Source organism: Narcine bancroftii, chromosome 3, assembly GCF_036971445.1.
Source record: "Narcine bancroftii isolate sNarBan1 chromosome 3, sNarBan1.hap1, whole genome shotgun sequence".
In the NCBI taxonomy this organism is placed as follows: domain Eukaryota; kingdom Metazoa; phylum Chordata; class Chondrichthyes; order Torpediniformes; family Narcinidae; genus Narcine; species Narcine bancroftii.
The window spans coordinates 321,153,369-321,172,013 of NC_091471.1; the positions used below are offsets into that span (position 1 = coordinate 321,153,369).

General features: G+C 40.6%; 1 protein-coding gene across 11 annotated transcripts in view; it reads right to left on the bottom strand.

Moving 5' to 3' along the window:
- LOC138759087 (sodium/myo-inositol cotransporter 2-like) overlaps window positions 1-18,645 on the bottom strand; it is a 251,059-nt gene that overhangs the window by 52,791 nt on the left and 179,623 nt on the right. For 10 of the 11 annotated variants that reach the window (XR_011354632.1, XM_069928979.1, XM_069928981.1 and 7 more), the window contains 2 exons: window positions 12,771-12,986; window positions 8,027-8,171 (listed from right to left, as the gene is read on the bottom strand). Coding sequence is in view for 10 of the 11 variants with exons in the window: in XM_069928979.1 (XP_069785080.1) it covers window positions 8,027-8,171; window positions 12,771-12,986 (361 nt within the window). In the remaining variant the exon portion in view is untranslated. The remainder of the gene's footprint in view (window positions 1-8,026; window positions 8,172-12,770; window positions 12,987-18,645) is intronic. The other variant, XM_069928982.1, reaches the window with a different exon arrangement.

Here is an 18,645-nt window from a genome sequence, read left to right on the forward strand (position 1 = left end):
GAAGGCATGCAAAAAAGGACAATGGAGGTTGATTGGGAAAACCAGGTTGATGATAGATCCCAAGAGAAGGAATTTATCAGATGCCTTCAAGATGGCTTCTTAGAATTGCTTGTGGCTGAGCTGGCCAGGGAAATATAATTCTGGATTGGGTATTGTGTAATGAACCAGAATTGATGAGGGAATCCTTAAGAGGCAGTAATCAAATCTGATAGAATTTTCCTTGCAGTTTGAGAGGGAGAAACCAACTACTGACAATGGTGTCAGTATACCAGTGTAATAATGGGGTCAACAGAGATATGAGAGAGGAACTCGCCAAAGTTGATTGGAAAGGCATGGATAGAGAATTGGTTGAGAAATAGGAAACAAAAGGTTGGGATAAACGGGTCATTTTCTAGATGGCAGGATGTGATGAGTGGGGTCCTATAAGGGTTGGTGTTGGGCCCTCAGTTGTTTATAATTTTTGTAAATGATTTGGATGAGAGGATAAATTACTACATATGCAAATTCGCAGATGACACTAAACTGTGTGGTAGTGTAAAGAGTGAGGAGGATGTCAGGAAATTGCAAGGGGACTTGGACAGTTTAGGGGAGTTGGCAGAAAGCTGGCAGATGAAGTTTAATTTGAGTAAGTGTGAGGTTGTCCGTTTTGGAGGAAAATCAAGAGAGCAGAATATTATTTAAATGGAGTTAAGCTAGGGAGTGTGGTAATGCAAAGGGATCTGGGCATACTTGTTCACCAGTCATTGAAAACTAGCATGCAGGTTCAACAAGCAGTGAAGAAGGCGGATGGTATGTTGCCTTTCATAAAGAGGGAATTGGAGTATAGGAGTAGAGAAGCTCCCCTGCAGTTGTACAGGGCCCTGGTGAGATCTCACTTGGAATATTGCATCCAGTTCTGGTCCCCATATTTAAGAAAGGACATACTTGTTATAGAAGGAGTGCAGCGCAGGTCTACAAGATTAGACAATAGACAATAGGAGCTGGAGTAGGCCATTTGGCCCGTCGGGCCAGCACCGCCATTTTAGATCATGGCTGATCATTACCATCAGTACCCCTTTCCAGCCTTATCCCCATAACCCTTAACTCCGTTACCCACAAGAGACTTATCTAACTCTCTTTTGAACATAGTCAGCGAATCCGCCTCTACCACCCTCTGTGGCAGAGCATTCCACAGATTCACACTTCTCTGGGTAAAAAAATGCTTTCTCATCTCCGTCCTAAAGGGCCTACCCTGTATTCTTAAACTATGCCCTCTAGTCCTCGTCTCCCCCATCATTGGGAACAAGTAATCAGACTTCACCTTGTCTATCCCCCTGATGATTTTGTATACCTCAATCATGTCCCCCCTCATCCTTCTAAACTCCAATGGATACAAGTCCAGTTTTTCTAGCCTTGCTGCATATGACAACCCTGCCATCCCTGGAACTAACCTTGTAAATCTGCGCTGCACACCCTCTATAGCTAGTATGTCCTTCCTCAAGTTTGGAGACCAGAACTGGACGCAATACTCCAGGTGGGGTCTCACCAGGGCCCTGTATAACTGCAGAAGGGTGTCTCTGTTCCTATACTCCAGTCCCCTCTTTATGAAAGCCAACATTCCATTTGCCTTCTTCACAGCTTTCTGAACCTGCATGCTAGCCTTCAGTGACTGGTGAACAAGTACACCCAGATCCATTTGCACTTCCCCACTCCCTAGCTTGTCTCCATTTAAATAATACTCAGCTTTCCTATTACTTCCCCCAAAATGAATAACCTCACATTTGTTCACATTGAAATTCATCTTCCATTTAGCCGCCCACTCCTCCAAGTCCCTCTGCATTTTCCTTACATCCTCCTCACACCCCACACCGCCACCCAGTTTAGTGTCATCTGCAAATTTGCTCATGTTATTTATAATCCCCTCATCCAAATCATTAACATAAATTACAAACAACTGAGGACCCAACACCGATCCCTGAGGCACTCCACTCGTCACATCCTGCCATTCTGAAAAAGACCCATTTACTCCAACCCTTTGTTTCCTATCTCTTAACCAATTTCCTATCCATGTCAGCACCTTACCTCCAATACCATGCTCCCTGATCTTGCCCACTAGACTCCCTTGCGGTACCTTATCAAAGGCCTTCTGGAAGTCAAAATGCACCACATCCACTGGCTCTCCTGAGTCCACCCTTTTTGTCACATCCTCAAAAAATTCCAGAAGGTTAGTCAAGCATGACTTACCCTTAAGGAATCCATGCTGACTAGCCCTTATACTATTATTACTGACTAAGTGTTCTGCTATTTCTCCTTTTATGATGGACTCCAATATCTGATGTCAGGCTAACCGGTCTATAATTTCCCGTTTTCTCCCTCCCTCCTTTCTTAAAAAGCGGCACCACATCAGCCACTCCTCAGGGACCTCCCCGGAATCTATGGAACTTTGGAAAATGTCGACCAGTGCCTCCACAATTTCCATAGCCACCTCTTTAAGCACCCTAGGATGCAGCCCATCAGGCCCTGGGGATTTATCAGCCCTCAGTCCCAACAATTTACTCATAACCTCCTGCTTCTGGATCCGGATATCCATTAGATGGCAGGGATGGCAGGATTATCATACGCGGATAGGTTAGAAAGACTTGAATTATATGCAACAGAGTTTAGAAGGATGAGGTTTTTTAGGATTATCAAAGGGCCTGATAGGGTGAAATCAGAGCACATATTCCCAATGATGGGTAAGACTACCATATAACCATATAACCACTTACAGCACAGAACAGGCCAGTTTGGCCCTATTAGTCCATGCTGTAACAAATCCCCACCCTCCTAGTCCCACTGACCAGCACCCGGTCCATACCCCTCCAGTCCTCTCCTCTCCATGTAACTATCCAGTCTATCCATAAATGTAACCAATGATCCCGCCTCGACCACGTCTTCCGGAAGCTCATTCCACATCCCCACCACCCTTTGCATAAAGAAATTTCCCCTCATGTTTCCCTTATAATTTTCCCCCTTCAATCTTAAACCATGCCCTCTAGTTTGAATCTCCCCCACTCTTAATTGAAAAAGCTTATCCACATTTACTCTGTCTGTCCCTTTTAAAATTTTAAACACCTCTATCAAGTCCCCTCTCAATCTTCTACGCTCCAGAGAAAAAAGCCCCAGTCTGCACAACTTTCCCTGTAATTCAAACCTTGAAATCCTGTCAACATTCTCGTGAACCTTCTCTGCACTCTCTCTATTTTGTTTATATCTTTCCTATAATTTGGTGACCAAAACTGTACACAGTACTCCAAATTTGGCCTCACCAATGCCTTGTACAATTTCATCATAACCTCCCTACTCTTGAATTCAATACTCCGATTTATGAAGGCCAACATTCCAAATGCCTTCTTCACACAACAGCCTTGAGGGTACTATTTACCACAACTCCTAAATCCCTTTGTTGCTCTGCACATCTCAATAGCCATATGACCTATTTAGATTTGCCTTTCCAAAATGTAACACCTCACACTTATCTGTATTAAATTCCATCAGCCATTTCTCAGCCCACACCTCCAGCCTTCCTAAATCACCTTTTTTAATCTACGGTAATCTTCCTCACTGTCCACAACACCACCAATCTTTGTATCATCCGCAAACTTGCTTATCCAATTCTCCACTCCTACTTCCAGATTGTTAATATATATAACAAAACTAGGACTAGAGGGCATAGTATAAGAATACAGGGAAGGCCATTTAACACAGAAATGAGGAGAATTTGTTTACCCAGAGCACTGTGGGTCTGTGGAATGCATTGCCACAGAGGGTAGTGGGGGAGGATTCGTTGGATAGATTTAAGAGAGAGTTGGATAAGGCTCTTACGGGCAGGGGAGTTAAGAGTTATGGGGATAAGGCTGGGATTTGTTATTGAAAGGGAAAGATCTTGAAGGGCCAGTTGGCCTACTCCAGTACCTATTATCTATATCTAGGCGAATAGGATACAAGAGCAGGGATGTGATGTTGAGGCTTTATAAGGCACTGGAAAGGCCTCACATGGAATGTGGGGTACAATTTTGGGCTCCTTATTTAAGAAAGAATGTGCTGGCATTAGCAAGGGGTACAGAGAAGATTTACAAGAATAATTTCTGGAATGATCCTGGTTAATGAGGGTAGAGTCTATATGTTGTCTATATGGATTTCAGTAAGGCCTTCGATAAAGTTTCACATGGAAAGTTGGTGAAGAAGGTTCAGGAGCTAGGTATTAATGTTGAGATAATCAAATAGGTTCAACAGTGGCTAGAAGGTAGATGTCAGAGAGCAATGGTGGATAACTGTCTATTGGATGGAGGCCGGTGTCGAGCTGTATGCCTTAGGGATTGTGTTGTTTGTCCCTTGTTGTTTGTCATTTACATTAATGATTTGGATGATGGAGTAGTAAATTGGGTGAGTAAATATGTGGATGATACAAAAATAGGGGGATTTGTGGATAGTGAAGATTGTTTTTGGGGACTGCAGAATGATTTCGACTGCTTAGAAGAGTGGTCTGAAAGATGGCAGATGGAGTTTAATACTGATAAGTATGAAGTGCTTTATTTTGGGAAGAATAATCAAAACTCGACATATGCAGTGAAGGGGAGGGCATTGAGGAATGCAGAGGAACAGAGAAATATAGGAATAATGGTTAATTTTTGGAATCTCATGTGGATAAGAGTGCTGAAGAAGGCTTTTGGCATGCTGGGCTTTATAAATCAAAGCATGGAATATAGGAGCTGGGAGTGATATTGAGACTGTTCAAGGAATTTGTGAGGCTAAGTATGGAATATTGGGTGTAGTCTGGTCTCCAAATTATTGGAAGGATATCAATAAGGTAGACTGAGGTTGAGGATGGATCTGATAGAGGTATATAAAATTATGAGGGGAATAGATAGAGTAGATGTGAATAGGCTCTTCCCCTTGAGGGTAGGAGAGATTGGAATGAGGTGGAAAAACTTTAGAAGTAACATAAGAGGAAGCTTCTTCACTCAAAGAGTGGTGGCTGAGTGGAATGACCTTCTGGAAGAGGTGGTTGGAGCAAGGTCAATTTGTCATTTAAGAGGAGATTGGATGAGTACATGGATGTGAGGGGGTTGGAAGGTTATGGGCAGGGAGCAAGTAGGTGGTACTAATGGAGTTTACTTAAATCAGTGCCAACTAGAAGGGCTGGTATGGCCTGTTTCCGTACTGTAATTGGTATATAGTTACATGGTCTCTATGAGATCCTTCTCATTCTCCTATATTCCAATTAATATAACCCAAGAGCTGTCAAACACTCTCCATACACCAGCCCCTGCATTCCAGAAATCATCATAGTAAATTTCCACTATACCCTCTCCAGCAACATCACACCTTTTCTAAGATAGAGGGTCCAAAACTGTACACAGTACTCTCGATTGGGTCTTACCACTGCCCCATAGAGTCTCATTCACACCTCTCTACTCTTATATACTATAGCTCTCAGCCTTCTTCATTACCAATCCCACCTGGGCATTAACTTTTAGATTACTTTGGACAAGGACGCTCAGGTCTCTTTGCACCTCTGAGGATTGAATTTTCTCCCTATCCATTTAATTCCAGATGCCTTGCTATTAATGATAGCTTCAAAAATTTTCCTAACTACAGATGTTAAACTAACTCGCCTGAAGTTCCCTGCCTTTTTCCTATATCCATTTATGAATAGTGGTGTGACATTTGCTGTCTTCCAATCCACTCGGTCCTGCCTACAGTCCAGAGTTTTTTGCAAATTATGTCCAAAGCCTTACTATAACTTCTGCCATTACTTTCAGTACCCTGGGATGCATTTCATTAGGATCAGACATCTTATCTTTCTTTAAACCATCAGGTTTTCTCAGTATTACCTCTTTAGTGATAGCTATTACATCGAGGTCCTCACCTCCCATCACATTCATAACATTTGCTTTTGGCATGGTAGATGTGTCCTCCACCATGAAGACTGACACAAAATAGTCATACAAGGCCTTAGATATTTCCTTATTATCGAATATCATTTCTCTCTTCCCATCTTCCAAAAGACCAACCTTCTCTTTTGCCACCATTTTCCACTTTATATCTTTTTTATATTTTGTGTTCAACTTTTTTCATAGTATTCTTCCCCTCTCTTTATTGCTTGCTCTGCAGTTCTTTGTTGCTTTGTGAAGTTTTTCTATTCTTCTAGTTTCCCACTGCTCTTGGTGACTTTGTGAGTGTGAGCTTTTAGTTTGATGCCTTCCTTTATTTCCTTAGTCATCCAACACTCACTAGCCTCACCCTTACTGCCCTTGATTTTAAATTTTGTTGAGCCCTGTGAAAGATTTATTTGAAAGTCTTTCACTGTTCTTCAACCATCCCTCCATATAGCCTGCGTACCCAGTCTACCCTGGCCAATTCCTTCCACTTGGATCCACTGGATCTAGCCTAAAATAGTATATCTGCCATTTATATGAGAAACTCATTCATACTGTGATCACTCTTTCCAAGAGGATCCCTAATTACAAGAGCGCTAATTTTACCTGTCTCATTGCAAGGACCAGATCCAAAATAGCATGTAGGTTCAGTAACACGCTGTTCATGAAAGCCATCCCATATGCATTCTATGAAGTCCTCCTCAAGGATGCCTTGACCAACCTGGTTCACCCAATCTATATACATGTTAAAGTTCCTCACAATAACCACTGTTCCATCTTTACATGCCTCCGATATTTCTTGGTTTATTTCCTGTGCCACTGTAATGTTATTATTAGGTGGTCTATATACAACTTTACTAGTGATTTTTTTCCCTTTGCTATTCCAAATCACCACTCTGATGAATTTAACATTTTGCTCCTTAGATATTACATCATCTCTCACTATTGCCCTGATCTAAGAATGCACCACACCCCTTACTTTTCTGGTGTTCTTCTGTATTACCTGATATCATTGGATATTTAATTCACAATCTTCACCACCCTGCAACCACATTATTGTAATGGCCACAAAATCTTCCCCCTTTGTACTGATTTGTGCCACAATTCACTGACCTTGTCTTGAATATTACGGGCATTCAAATAAAGTGCTTTTAAAATCTGGTCATCTTTGGCTCTTTTGAAATTGCTTATTTTATATACTCTACTCTTACTTTTCACTTTTTTAACTTTTGTTTTTATTTTACACATACTCTTTTACTTTATCCATCCCTCTCCAATCTGTTGAAACCACCCCTCTACTATTTAGTTTAAAGCCCTGTCCACAGTCCTAGTTATGCAATTTGCCAGAATCCAGATCCCATCATGGTTCAAATGGAGCCTGTCCCTTTTGAACAGCTTCTTCCTTCCCCAATGCCTGTGTCAATTTCCCACGAATTGGAACCCACTTCTCCCACACCAATCCATGAGCCACATGTTTAACTCTCTAATCTTCTAGACCCTACGCCAATTTGCATGTTTCTGTTTTCCCAGATGTTACCTGATACTAAATCTCCTCAGCATTTTCAGTTTTCTTTTGACAGACTTGACAAAGGATCACTTGATAATTTTTTCCTCAGTTGTCACTTGTGGAGAACAACTGTTTGTGCGAAACAATTTCTTTAAACTTTCTTCTTTCATTCATTTGTAACCCTCTGCCTTGCTTCCACTTACAATTTAGCAACAAAGTGAAATATTGTTGTTCATTTACTCTCGAAGGAGCTTGAAAATATTTTCAAACATTGTAAATTATATTGTTGTGTTAAATGTTTAGCATTGCTTCCTTTCTGGTGCCCTACGAATATTAGCTTGCTCAAGACCTTAGCAGGTAGATTAGTAGCCTACTATGAGGTGATGATGGGATTCATCAGTTATGTGAACTGGGCTGGAGGTGTGCTCAGTAGGATTATGGTGAAGGTGTATTATGTGACTACATGCTACATTCTTTGGCTTGGCTTCACAGACAAAGATTTACGGAGGGGGGTAAATGTCCACGTCAGCTGCAGGCTCGTTTGTGGCTGACAAGTCCGTTGCGGGACAGGCAGACACGGTTGCAGCGGTTGCTGCTACATTCAGTGTCAGAGAATTACCTCCTCTTAGGCTGGCTTCTTCAGTGCCCGATGCATTTCTTGTTTCTTCTGGTAACTGAGGCTTGTTTTGAACAATTACAACAGTCTCTTCTGGTGCCTTCTCTGGCAAGTCCTCAAAACGAGTGTACCAAGTCAACCGTCTGATCTGGGAAAGAAGAATGAGCTGTGTTATATGTCAGTGAAAAGCAGAGCAGGTTGAGGGAAGCCAGAACTGGAAACTGTTTTACTGATAGCAAGGTTCGGCGCTGTGAACTGGGCTGGAAACCTTGGCACTTCCTCAATGTACCTGGCCATCTCAAACATTCTACATTCACAAATTAGCAATTCTTAACCTGCTCTTCCTATAATCCAAGAATTTCTGCTCTCATGACAGAACATAGAACATAGAGAAGTACAGGAAGAGGCCCTTCAGCCCAGGTGCATATACTAAATATGTAAAAGCTGCATAGCTTTAGTATAAATGGCATCATGATATATTTCTCTCTATTTCTTGTATATTCATATCTTAATTTAGAAGCTTCTGAAATGCTTACTATTGTGTCTGCTTCCACCACTACCTGTGCAGCCAGTTCCAGGCATATGCTCAGCATATCTCCATTTAATTTCCACCCCCCCCCCCCCCTCCACATCCCCACCTTAAACACATCAGTTTATGACATTTTTCCCCTGGGAAAAAAATTCTGACTATCTCCCTCTTTTTATTCCTTTCAGGAACTGCAAGAGTGGGCTGTTACAGAAACGGAGAAGCCTTTTTTAAAAAGCAGCAGATGAGGGAGGTGCTCTTTTCAATCCCTCCATTGGCCAATTAGCTGTAGCCAATATAAAGAGGGAAGTCAAGTGGAGTGGCCATTGTGTGAGTGGCTCAGTATAGGACTGGGACATTGAGGCTTTGGTTTGCTGGGCTTTGGAGAACAGAGGCTGAGAAGGTTCAGGAGATGAGGCAAGGTATGGACAGATTTTTCTAAAACTTTGCTCTTTAATAGACAGAAGGAATGGTAGGTAGGGGATGGACATGCTGGTCTTGCAGAATGTGAATCGTTAGGAAAGCCAACACTATCCCTGATGACTTCACCTGAAAGAAGTGCATTCAAATGCAACTCCTAACAGACCGTGCTAGGGAATTGGAGCTGGAGTTGGATGAACTCTGGATCATTCGAGAGGCTGAAGGGGTGATAAACAGGAATTACAGGGATACAATCACACCAAGGAGGGAGTGTAATGGAAGGAAGATTCTAACCTGTTTTTTTAAACTTGCAGCTCTGGGTTCTGCAAGGCTGAGAACCTGCTTGTGTTTTAGAATCAGCAGACATAAGCTAAATTCCACCAAGGGGCCAGAGATGCTGTTATCTGAAGAAAGGACATCTGTGTACCGAGAACATTTAATCTTCTTGCTTGTTTTGGTCACAGACTGTCAGAGGCCTAGCCTTGATGCAAAATAAACCATTGTATTCAAAGTGATAAGCTGAAAATTATGTTATTCGTTAATAGCCTAGCATGCTAGCTTGCTTGCTTATCTTTCTTGCTGTGGTGGGAGTAGGTGCTTGGGTAAGCAGTTTTTGGGTAATATAAGTCATGGTCCCGCTGCTGAAGTTTGAGACTCTCTGAGAGGTGGCAACATCTCTCAGCAAGAAGAAGAACTTCTGGAGTCCAGCCAATGTCCCGGTCAGGGGAGGTGGAGAAGCTGCTACTGGCGCCCTGACAACCTACTACAAGTGTGCAGTCGTTGCCTCGCTTCGGCAGTTGGGACCAGTCCAAGCGTTGATAAGTATAGTTGGGAAGGGCTTGCATATTGTAGTGTGAAATCAGCTTTTGAATTTGTAATAAACATTTGTCTAATCTGAACTGCTCTCGGTGTGTGTGTCTATTTTCTTTTGGTAGCTCAAACACTGTGACCAATCTAAAACGAACAAAATGAGAGGTATAAGTTTACCCAAGACAGGGAGGAGGAAGGTAGCTGGGTGATTGTCAGGAGAGGGAAAGGGGGTAGACAGGCAGCACAGGGTTGCCCTGTGGCCATTCCCCTCAGCAACAGTATACCCCTGTGGATACTATCGGTGGGGGTGGGGTGAGGTGACTGACCTATCTGGGCCAGGCACCAGCAGACAGACCAATAGCACTGTGGTCGGCTCTGAGCCTCAGAAGAGAAGGGAGAAATCAGCTAGAGTGATAGTAACAGGGGATTAGATAGTCAGGGAAACAGATAGGAGATTTATAGTGTATTACCTCCTGTGTGGTTGGCTCCAGGAAATTTCTGAGCAGGTGCAGAATATTCTGAAAGGGGAGAGGGATCAGCCAGAGGCCATGATACATATTGGTACCAATGACATTGTTCTATGTAGGTTGTGGAGGAACACGTAACCTCAGTCTGGAACATTGTGGATTGCAGAAGATCATGTGAACATCCTGTCCGAAACTTATTCGGAATTCACATCACCTGCCAATCAAGGTTGAACTCCAGCCACCCATCAGTGAACACCTTACTGCTGGCTTATTTGAATAACTCAGCTAAGAACGCCCAGCTAAGAACAGTATCAAATATTGATGCACACCACATTTCTTTCTCTCTGCCTTGTGATCCAAGATCCAAACATCACTCCACACCAGGTCGCTACTGTGGACATTGCTGGAGTCATCATGGGTAAAGTGTGCAACACACTTAAGTTGATCTGTAGTACTGTGATAGATCAATGTTTGCAGAGAACTGCACCCTTGTTGGTACAGAGAATTGGGAATGTGTTTGAAAGTCCATCTGATAAGGGTGTTCACATGCGGGTGCATGAAGAAGATAAGTGGCCACTGGTATCAGAGTCCATCCTGGAACCAAAGTGAATGTCTATATAGTTGTTTAGTAGCATCGAGTCCACGCTGCTGAAGATCCAGCTGCGCTGGATGGGTCACGTCTCCAGAATGGAGGACCATCGCCTTCCCAAGATCGTATTATATGGCGAGCTCTCCACTGGCCACCGTGACAGAGGTGCACCAAAGAAAAGGTACAAGGACTGCCTAAAGAAATCTCTTGGTGCCTGCCACATTGACCACCGCCAGTGGGCTGATAACGCCTCAAACCGTGCATCTTGGCGCCTCACAGTTTGGCGGGCAGCAGCCTCCTTTGAAGAAGACCGCAGAGCCCACCTCACTGACAAAAGGCAAAGGAGGAAAAACCCAACACCCAACCCCAACCAACCAATTTTCCCTTGCAACCGCTGCAATCGTGTCTGCCTGTCCCGCATCGGACTGGTCAGCCACAAACGAGCCTGCAGCTGACGTGGACTTTTTACCCCCTCCATAAATCTTCGTCCGCGAAGCCAAGCCAAAGAAAAAAAAAGTAGAGAAATTAAATATTGTTACAAACACATTACATACATATGACCTTAGAATTAGAAGGGGATTAAGTTAAATTAGTTAAGTAAAGTTTGATTCTATTTTCATGTTTAAAGATAATTAAAAGCAATTTTTGTTTAAGTAACCATTTGTCTTGGTGAATATCTATTGCTGCTGGGTTTTGGGGTCCTCTGGGCTCGTAACATTATAAAATTTAAAATAAATTAAAAATATTAAAAAACTCAAATTGGTAAAACACGACATTCTTTCATAAAGCCATGCTGACTGTTGTGACAGTGTATAGAGGTGTTTGGGAAATAAATAAGGAAAGGTTTGTTAGAGCAGGTCACACACAAAGATTTTAAAACAGAATGTTTGCAGGAGCTTTTGCAAGAGTGCTCAGACTCATGATAGACTGTTATTTGAAAAAGGCAACAAATATAACAACAGGCAGCTTTGTCTGGAAAACAGAACCTGCTGTCTGGAAGGTCATGTGATCTTTGCAGGTAGAGAGCAGAAAAAACAGGCTTTGTTCTAGAGTTGGAGGGTGTGAGAGAGAGAAAGAGGAGAGACACAAACATAGGTTCCAGAGGGACAAGCTGGCAAGCTTTGGAGGACAGCCAGCTCAAAGGAGAGGACTGGCTGTCTAGTGTTTCCCTTGGAAAAGGTGAAACAGAAAGGAACTCTGTGGTGACCTGAAAGAAAGAGGTTATCATCTGGAGAACCCTGAAGGGGGAAAGTTTCGTCAGCAAGAAAGACTGGAGTGGCTGATTAAAAAGGAATCAGTTGTGGATGTCCTGGAACAAGAAAAACTCTCTCTCTGAAAACTAACAAGAACCCTTCTGAATGGTAACTATTTGCCTGTTAAGCCCCAAAGCCTGGTGAACTTTATTAATGTTAACTTCTGTGCACAGTATAAGCATTGCCTGCAACCAGTGAGATTGGACTGTGAACCAAAGAACTTTGCTGAACTTACACACACACATGTATTTAGGATTAGAAGGGGGTTAAGTAGTTTAAGTGAGTCAATAGAGATAAGTTAAAGTTTGATTCTATTTTCATGTTCAAAGATAATTAAAAGCAACTTTTGTCATGGTGCTTATCTATTGCTGCTGGGTTTTGGGGTCCTCTGGACTCATCTAACCATGACTTTTTAAATGTGCTTAAATCTTATCCCTAAGTAACCTCATCATTGATCTTGAAAATTCCTGAACTATGATTGTTATCAAATATTTTCCAAATGCATTTTCAAAAGAAAAGACAGTTATAAAAACACACATCAAGATTATTTACCTCCCACACCTGCTTAGTTTTAGATTTGCAAAAGAATTGTCCTGAGAGCATATCACTGAAGGTAAATACTTTGCATTATCACTGGAAGGATTTGAGATGGGAGAATCAGCAACCTGCATTGTCCACTCACCTGTTCTGGATGTGGAGGTGAACTGAGGAGACTGATAATTACCACCATTATCAGAGTGATGAAACAGAGAATGAGAGCGAAGTGCAGGAAATGAACTCTGCGGGTAACTAGTGGTCGTGTGTCTGGTTGCCCACATTTCGGTGTGATGTAGACAAAATCTAAAACCATTCGAATAAAGCCAACGAGAAACCCAGCAGCGAGGCTCCAGAATGCACCCTGTGCACACACACACACACACACACACACAATGATTCATAGGTTATATTGAATATCATATGTAAACTTAATCACATGCCTGCAAGTCAACAATGGGATCCAATCATTAGATAAATCTTCCTCCAAACCCTTGAATTTCTGTAGGGTTCACTCCCTCCGTGAAGCCATCATCTACTCATCCCTTCTTATAAATTGTTCCCTTGGTACTCACCCATGTGATCACAGGAAGTGCTACATTTGCTCCAAACCACCTCTTTGACCACTATTTGGGGTCCCCAACCACTTCACTTGTGAATCAACTCTTCACTTGTGAATCTGTTGGGATTATTTACTGCATCCAGTGTACCTGATGCAACACAGACTGGAAGATTGTTTCATTGAGTACCTCCGCTGCAACAGCAAGGGCCTCCTGGTGGCCAACCAGTCTAATTCAACACACGACATGTCAATCCATAGCCTCATACAATGCCAAATTAAGGTCACCTGCAAATTGGAGGAACACTTTGTATTCCAACCTTGTAGTCTCCAACTTTGCATAATCATTGAGTCTAATGGCATTAAAACCTCTTTCCTGATGGCATTAATATCGACCTCCAATTTCTGTTCACCCCCTCCCCAGTCTCTCTTTGCCTCGTCCCTCTGTCTTCCTTCCTCGAGCTCCGCGCTCCCTCCTTTCCTTCTCCTATCAGAGAGTTATTTTTCTTAGCCCTCTGCCTCTCCGCCATCACGTCTCAGCTTCTTGGTCTCACCTTCCCACCTGTATCTACCTATTACCTCTTACCTGTTTGCTTGTGCTCTCTTCTCCTTCTCCCCCCTTCAGATTTTTAGACAGGCATCTACTGTTTTTCTGAATTCACTAGGAAGAACGCAGATCCAAAATAGCGATCCTTTTTCTTCCAATCAATGCTGCGTGATCTGCTGCGTTTCCCCAGAACTTTTGTGCACTGCTCACATAATTCCAGTGTGATCCATGATTGAAGATATCACTAACAGTACCACAATAGCCTGCTCATCAATACCAAATTGGTGTTTTACCTCCCTAATCTCATCACTTCCTGGGCCAAGCAGGATCTAAAAGGTTGGCGTAGCAGTTAGTGCAATGCTTTTATAGCACCAGCGAATGGGATAGGGGTTCAAATCCTGCGTGTCTGCAAGGACTTTGTAGGTTCTCCCATGTCTGTGCATGTTTTCCCTAGGTGTTCCGGTTTGCTCCCACTATGCGAAACGTACTGGGGGTGTAAGTTAATTGGGTGTAAATTGGGTGGTGCATATTCATGGGCCAAAATAGTCTGTTACCATGCTGTATGTCTCAATTTTAAATAAATTTAAATTAAAAAATTTAAAAGAAATTTCAAATCAAGGTGAGGACGAATGTTTGCCTAATGATTGTTCAATCTTAGACATGACATAACAAAGCAATTAGGAAAACATAAAATGTTATGCTCTGGCATGGCAGGCAGAATCTGTGGAAAGATGTTTCCCTATCCATTGAAGTACCTGCCCTGCTAAGTTTCTCCAGGATTTTCTGTTTTTATTTCAGATTTTCAGCATCTGCAGAAGATGTCAGCAAGTCACTGAGCATTTCTGGTACGACTTGGCAAGTGCTACATACTAGCATGAGACAAATGCCAAGCAATGTATCATCATTTAATATTCAATGCCATGACCATCGTTGTGTCCTCCACCATCAACAATGATCGGGAACAAACTGGATGAACACTATGACCACAAGACTGCTGTGAGAAACGTCCCCAAACCTTTGGATCATTAGTAAGAATAATTTTCTTTTGCTTCAACACCCACTGAAGTGGAATCTATAAACATTTATTCTCTTCACAATGAAGGCAATGAATTCCAAATGAGGTTACTAGGCTGGGGCTTCGAGCTTACAGTCACAAAGGACAGGATACCACACCCTACAAATTCCCCCTGATGATCAGGACCCCCACATGGCTGCAGCTGAGGTGAAGAAAGCCCTATCCAAAGGGAATCTGAACAAGGCAGCAGGACCAGGAACTGAAGGACCACATAGATCAACTGATGAGGGTCATTACAGACATCTTCAACATGTCACTTCAGCAGTTCATCATCCCTGTTGGGGGGGGGGGGGGGTGTCAAGATGGCCAGCAACATCCCAGTACAAAAGAGGGTAATTGACCTCTATCATAATGAAATGCTTCAAACATCTAGTGATAGAACGTAAACAAAGCAGAGACACTGGACCCATTTCAATTCACCTAGAGATGGATCCATTTCACAGACAGTGCAATAGCCTTGTCACTCCATTCCATTCTGACCCACCTGGAGAACAATGCCTCATACACCAGGCTGCTGTTTGTCGACTTCAGCTTGGCGTTTAGTACAATTATTCCCCAGAGGCTGGTGGAGAAGCTGTCCTCGCTAGAACTCGACACTCCTATAATTGGATTCTGGATTTCTGAACAGAAAGACCACAGATTGACTGGGTCAACAGCAGAACATCGAGCACCATCACACTGAGCACTGACGCACCTCAATGCTGTGTACTCAACCCACTCCTGTTCATGCTACTGACCCACAACTGCATCGTCAGATCTAGCTCCAATAGTCAACAAGTTTGCAGCATCTTCCAGCTACTCCCATCGTAGAACATTATGGGACAGAAACAGACCCTTTGGCCCTTCTAGTCTGTGCTGAACTATTATTCTACCTAGTTCTACTGACCTGCAGCCAGTCCATACCCCTCCTATCCATGTACCTCCCAAATTCTTCTTAAATTTAAAATTGAGCTAACATTTATTACTTCACCTTCGAACACATTCCACTCTCTGTGTGAAGAAGTTTCCCCAAAAGTTTTTGGAAAAAGCCGACCTACATTTATTCTACATTCACTCATAATTTTAAATATCTCTATCAAATCTCTCCTCATTCTTATGCACTCCAGGGAATAAAGTCCTAACCTGTTTAGCCTTAGCCTGTAACTCAGGTAACATCCTAGTAAATCTTCTCTTATTGATATCTTTCCAGTAGTTAGGTGATGAAAACTGCAGACAATACTCCAAAAGTTTGGCCTCAACAATTTTATTATATAACTTTACCATAACATCCCAACCCCTATAATCAATACTTTGATTTTGAAGCGAATATGCCAAAAGGTCTCTTTACAACCCTATCCATCTATGAGCCACGTTCTGGGAATTAAGTATCTGTATTCCCAGATCTTTCTGTTTTACTGCAGTCCTCAGTGCCCACTATTTATTGTATATGTCTTTTCTGGGTTTGTCTTTCCAAAATGTAACACCCAACACTTGTCTGCATTAAATTCCATTTGTCATTTCTCAGTTCAAGTTTCCAGCTTGTTCAGATTCTTGTGCAAGTCTTGAAAGCTTTCCTCGCTGTCCACAACACCCCCAATATTATTGTCATCTGCAAATTTTCTGCTCCATTTTACCACATTATCATCTGATATAGATGACAAACAACAATGTTCCCAACACTGATCCCTGTGACACAGCCCATCACAGGCTTCCAGTCTGAGAAGCAATCATCCACTCCCACTCTCTAGCTTCTCCCATACAGCCAATGTTTTTAAAAATTTTAAAAATACTATTAATTGTTTGCATCATTACAGGAAAAAATAAATGAATAAAATATTAATCAAATGTCCATACCCAATGATACAAATGTTTTTTTTTAATTTCTCTCCCTATTTCCCACTCCCACCCAAAAGTAAGAAAAGGAAAGAAAAGAATGGAACACCTACCATTTAATATGCAATAATATTAGCATAGACAATCATTCATTGTTATTAAAAATTACTAATTAAGATAAGAGGATAAGATACAAGAGGTGGATGGAAAATTATCCATAAAATCCATATATGGTTTCCAAATACTATAAAAATTTTCAACTCAATACCTTAAACTAAATGTAATTTTTTCCAAAGGTATACAACTTCACATCTCATTATACCATTTACTTAATAACATCTCTCTCATCTTTCCTTGATATTGCTATACATTTCTTTGTAGTTGCTATTTTTTTAATGGTATTTGTCCAATTTCAATTTTATATCCTTTCCATAAATATCTCCAAATAAAATTATTCTTGGATCCTTTGGTATCTTTATCTTCATAATTTGCCCTAATAATAAACTCAGTTCATTCCAAAACCTTCCCACTTTTTCACAAGACCACATGAATGCAAAAAAGTCCCTATTTCTTTCGCACATCGAAAACACTTATTTGAAAAATTAGGGTTAAGTTCATTTAACTTATGTGGAGTATAATACAATTGATGAAGAAAATTATACTGAACCATTTAATATCTAACATTTACTCTATTGGTAACACTTTCATAACATAATTTTGACTAAATCTCCTCCTGAATTTGTATATTTAAATCTTTCTCCATCAGATTTTTGATTTATATAATTTTTTTTTCTTTACAGTCTCTTGTAATTTTATATACATATTAGTAATAAATTTGTTAACAACAAATGTATCTGTTATTATATCTTCAAATTGACTTTGTTTAGGGAGTCTCAAATCTGCTCTGTCTCTTTTACAAATACATTTTTAATTGATTATATGCAAAAATTGTATTATTATGTATATCATATTTCTTTTGATCAAAAGTTAAGAAAAAAGATCCTAAGAAACAATTTTTTAAATCAAATAAAGAATTATTCAAAGTAAAAGAAAGACGGTGATTTTGTTTTAACAACATTTTTGGTAAATGATAATTTTTAATTCCTCTCTCAATATGAATTCTATTCCATATGTTTTAAATATGTTTCAATACAGAAAAATCTTTAGTTCCTTTAAATGACTCACTATTCCATTTATACAAAATTAATTCCAGGATGGTTTCACCAATTTTATTCATTTTCTATTTGAATCCAAGCTGTTTTTCATCCCATCGATAACAGGAGGACAAAAACCTCAACTGAACTGCTTTAAAATAATTTTTAATTCTTTAGTAGTCCATCCTGATCAAATTTCCACATTAATTTTTATAAACCATTCTTGACATCTTACTTTTCCAAAGAAATTCATGTACTATTTTATTCACGTTTTGAAAGAAAAATTTTGAAAAAATTCTGGTACTTGAATGGTCAATGATTGAAACAAATATTGTATTCTTGGAAATATATTCATTTTAATACAATTCACTTGTCCTATTAAACATTATTGGCAAACCTTTTCAAATCCTCTTCAAACTTTTTAAACAATTTAATAATTTAGTTTAAATAAATTACTTATATTTCTACTAATTTTAATTCCTAAGTATTTAATTGCTTAATTTTGCCATTTAAATGTTGTCAATCTTTTACATTGAGAATAATCCACATCCACATCCATTTTATAACTTGATACTAACCCATACTTTTTAAATCTCTCAATCAACTTATTTAAATATATTTCTGGTCTTGTTAAATATACTATAACATTATCAGCAAATAAACTAATTTTATGTTCTTCATTACCTACTTTAGATCCTTTAATTTCATTATCAGTTCTAATTACTTCTGCCAATGGTTCAATTGCTAATGCAAACAAAAAGGGTAATAATGGACAACCTTGTCTAGAAGACCTTTCATGCAAAAAGGGTTGTAAGATTTGTTTATTCATTATCACTTTTGATTTTGATTAATCATACAATGCCTTTATCCAGTTTA